The sequence below is a fragment of the Acromyrmex echinatior genome, chromosome 7, assembly GCF_024713525.1.
Source record: "Acromyrmex echinatior isolate Ae372 chromosome 7, ASM2471352v2, whole genome shotgun sequence".
Taxonomy (NCBI): domain Eukaryota; kingdom Metazoa; phylum Arthropoda; class Insecta; order Hymenoptera; family Formicidae; genus Acromyrmex; species Acromyrmex echinatior.
In genome coordinates this window covers 994,149-996,983 of record NC_141858.1, presented here as the reverse complement: position 1 = coordinate 996,983, position 2,835 = coordinate 994,149, and the positions used below count along the sequence as shown (strand labels likewise).

At 35.6% G+C, this 2,835-nt stretch overlaps 1 protein-coding gene across 1 annotated transcript; it reads right to left on the bottom strand.

The window, feature by feature from the left end:
* Window positions 1-617: 617 nt before the first annotated feature.
* Window positions 618-1,478, bottom strand: LOC105143995 (protein shuttle craft-like). The gene is made up of 2 exons (XM_011052624.2): window positions 993-1,478; window positions 618-921 (listed from the first exon to the last, which is right to left on the bottom strand). Exons 1-2 carry the CDS (start codon window positions 1,194-1,196, stop codon window positions 877-879), a joined length of 249 nt encoding a protein of 82 aa, XP_011050926.1. The 5' UTR covers window positions 1,197-1,478; the 3' UTR covers window positions 618-876.
* Between the last annotated feature and the right edge of the window lie 1,357 nt (window positions 1,479-2,835).

Sequence of the window (2,835 nt, the reverse complement as noted above, 5' to 3'; positions counted from 1 at the left end):
CCGGCTGGAATTTTTATTATCATATTAAGCATATGGCTGCGTTCATTATGGACACTCACGCGCTTTAAGTGCTTATAATCATTATTCTATCTTTATCAAGCGCTGAATTTTCAATAAAGACAAAATTTACTTTATCGAAAATTCAGCTGAAAGCGCTTGATAACGAGAATAATGATTATAAACGCTTAAAGCGCATGAGCGTCTATACTGAAAGCAGAATATACAGGGTAGCATGAATATACGGTCCCACCCGTAGGGGTGGGATGGGACCCCATCCTGAGCAGGTAGAGTGGATTAAACTGACTAGAAAAGTCATTTATCATTTTGCAATGCTCGCAATAATTAACGAAATATTAAAGTTTAAAGATAATAGTAGGTGGGCCGTACCTTCAACAATAGTAGGTCGGATGCGCCTACTATTGTCGAAGGTACGGCCCACCGAGCGCATGACACGCGGGCTGCAAGGAGCGAGAATGGCCTAGCAGGTGCGCCGCGTCGTTCGAGTTTAGAGGTCGTCCCTGCTCGGGACGAATGGGGCCGTATATTGATGCCACCCTGTATATATATATATAAAATATTGTAACACTATAACTTTAATATTTCCTTTTTTTCACAAATTCACATTTTATTTTTTAAATAATATAATATACATTATAAATGCAACTTTGTCTTGTCACATCTGCCGTGGCTATTTATAAATTAAGACGCTGCAAAGTGAACATGTGGGCTCGCTATGGCAGTTGTGTAATACTTTGTGGTCACAGAGATGTTCGCACGAACACGGTCGATTGCAAGTGGGTCTTCATACCATATACAATAGTATCGGCAGATAAATCTCATACTATATAGTATCGGCACCTCGGCGCTGTATTCACACTACAATTCTTCAAGCTGCTCTCCAAGCAAGACGAATATTTCTTCCTAAGGAGAGAACAAATTTCACTTTATATTGTCCAATTTCAATCATAGATACAATTATGTACTTTACCCACGTGACATCTTTCCTGCTTTCGGCATTTGTGCCGACCACAGCTTAAAGTCTTTGAATATAGTAATAGACAGATGTGTTCGATGTCGATGCAGCACAGCTGATTATAATTGTGTTTACTGCAGGTTCTCTTCTTCTTGCAATGCTTCTCAGAGCGCGCATCATCGGTCTTACTTGTCAAGTCCTTGCAAGCGATCTTGCGGTCCATGTTACCACAACGGCACTTGACATCAATGTTCAAGTCACATTCCGGGCATTCCCTCACGTGACATGGAGCCTTGCAGATATACGGATTATTTACGTGAATAAATAAAAATTTGACTTAGCGCGTCTGTATGATGATAAGACGCAAAGCTCGATTAAAAATACGAAGCCTTACTAGGTTGGTCGCATTTCAAGTGCTTTGCGCAGGTCAGCACAGGATTCATACAACTTTCTCTCTTTTCCATTAATAGTATATTTGACTACATTGTGACTCTTTCAGGCGTCAAAGAACAGGACTCGCAGGATCTCGGATGACAGATCTTCGGACAATGTTTCTTGCAGTTTAACGTTTTATTACAAATATCACAGCAAAATATATCTGCGACATTGACGTAGCAAATATGGTGCCAATATGATGCAAATGCCGATCGGAATGTGTTGGAAACGATGCGCAATATTAAATATTAGTTCCTCATTTCCGGTTGTCATAACCATGAGAGCGCCACAAATGCTGATAACGCAAAAACCATGGCCCTGAGTCAGACGCAATCGGCAATGCAAAAAATAATCATGTAGCGAAATGTCGTTTTCAAACGTATAATTTAATAAATTATTTATTTAATTAACAATTTATTTAATTAAAATATGATCTTTTCAATTCATATCACATAAATCTGTTTTAAAATCAGCGACATGTTTGTCAACGATTCATGTCCATTCTTGATTTCTGTCATATACATTTCTGTTATGGTCAACATGGTCTTAAAATGCCATGCAATGCCAATAGCGTTTGATTGGTCGAAATTCGTCTCATCCATATCCCATTATACGCAATGCTTCATCTTTCTGACTCCGTCATAGCAAGAAGAATCAACAGTAAAACTGCTGACTATTGTATTTAATTGTTTGTTTTTTTCGTACTGTACAATACAGACTATATATATATATATATATATATATATATATATATATATATAACTACAAGTAATGCAAATAATATCAAAATAACTATTAATCAGAGATAATTATTAATCGGAGAAAAGCGTAAGAACCAAATTGGCGCATTTGACAGTTCTAAGAGAATATTCAATTCCGATTGTTAATACGCAATGATGCGATGAATAAAGCGTGAACGTGTATCAAGTAATGGCTTAGTAATTGCAATCCTTAAATAAAAGAAGGATATCTTTCTCTTTTTATACATCCAGCTTCTTCGAATAAATGATAATGGATAAATGATAATGGCATTAGTAATATGTATGTCACGTGTAACGCAAAATTCTATTTTGAAGTGCACCAACGTTTCTTCATGTATAATACGAGCAGATTTTCGAGTATAAAAATAATAATTATATAATAATTATAATAATTATAGCGATCTTATGAATATCGTATATAAATTAGATACTATGTGTAAGAAAAAATTACGCGCGCGCGTGTGTGTGTGTGTGTGTGTGTGTGTGTGTGTATGCATAATTTATAATAAAATAACTGAACTTTTATACATATGTATACAATCCAAACTTCAATATACAATCTAATGATTTCATCTTTCCTCCTATTCTTCAATAATTATTTTACATTATTATTACATGAATTCAGTAACTATTATCAATTTAGAATATGGAAATATTCTTATTTGA

What these genes read in the sequence shown, in the direction of transcription:
- LOC105143995 (XM_011052624.2), bottom strand. Translation starts at nt 1,196, where the DNA reads ATGGACCGCAAGATCGCTTGCAAGGACTTGACAAGTAAGACCGATGAT. An exon ending in GAAAGCAGGAAAGATGTCAC is followed by an intron (nt 922 to 992) that starts GTGGGTAAAGTA and finishes TTCTCTCCTTAG; the next exon opens with GAAGAAATATTCGTCTTGCT.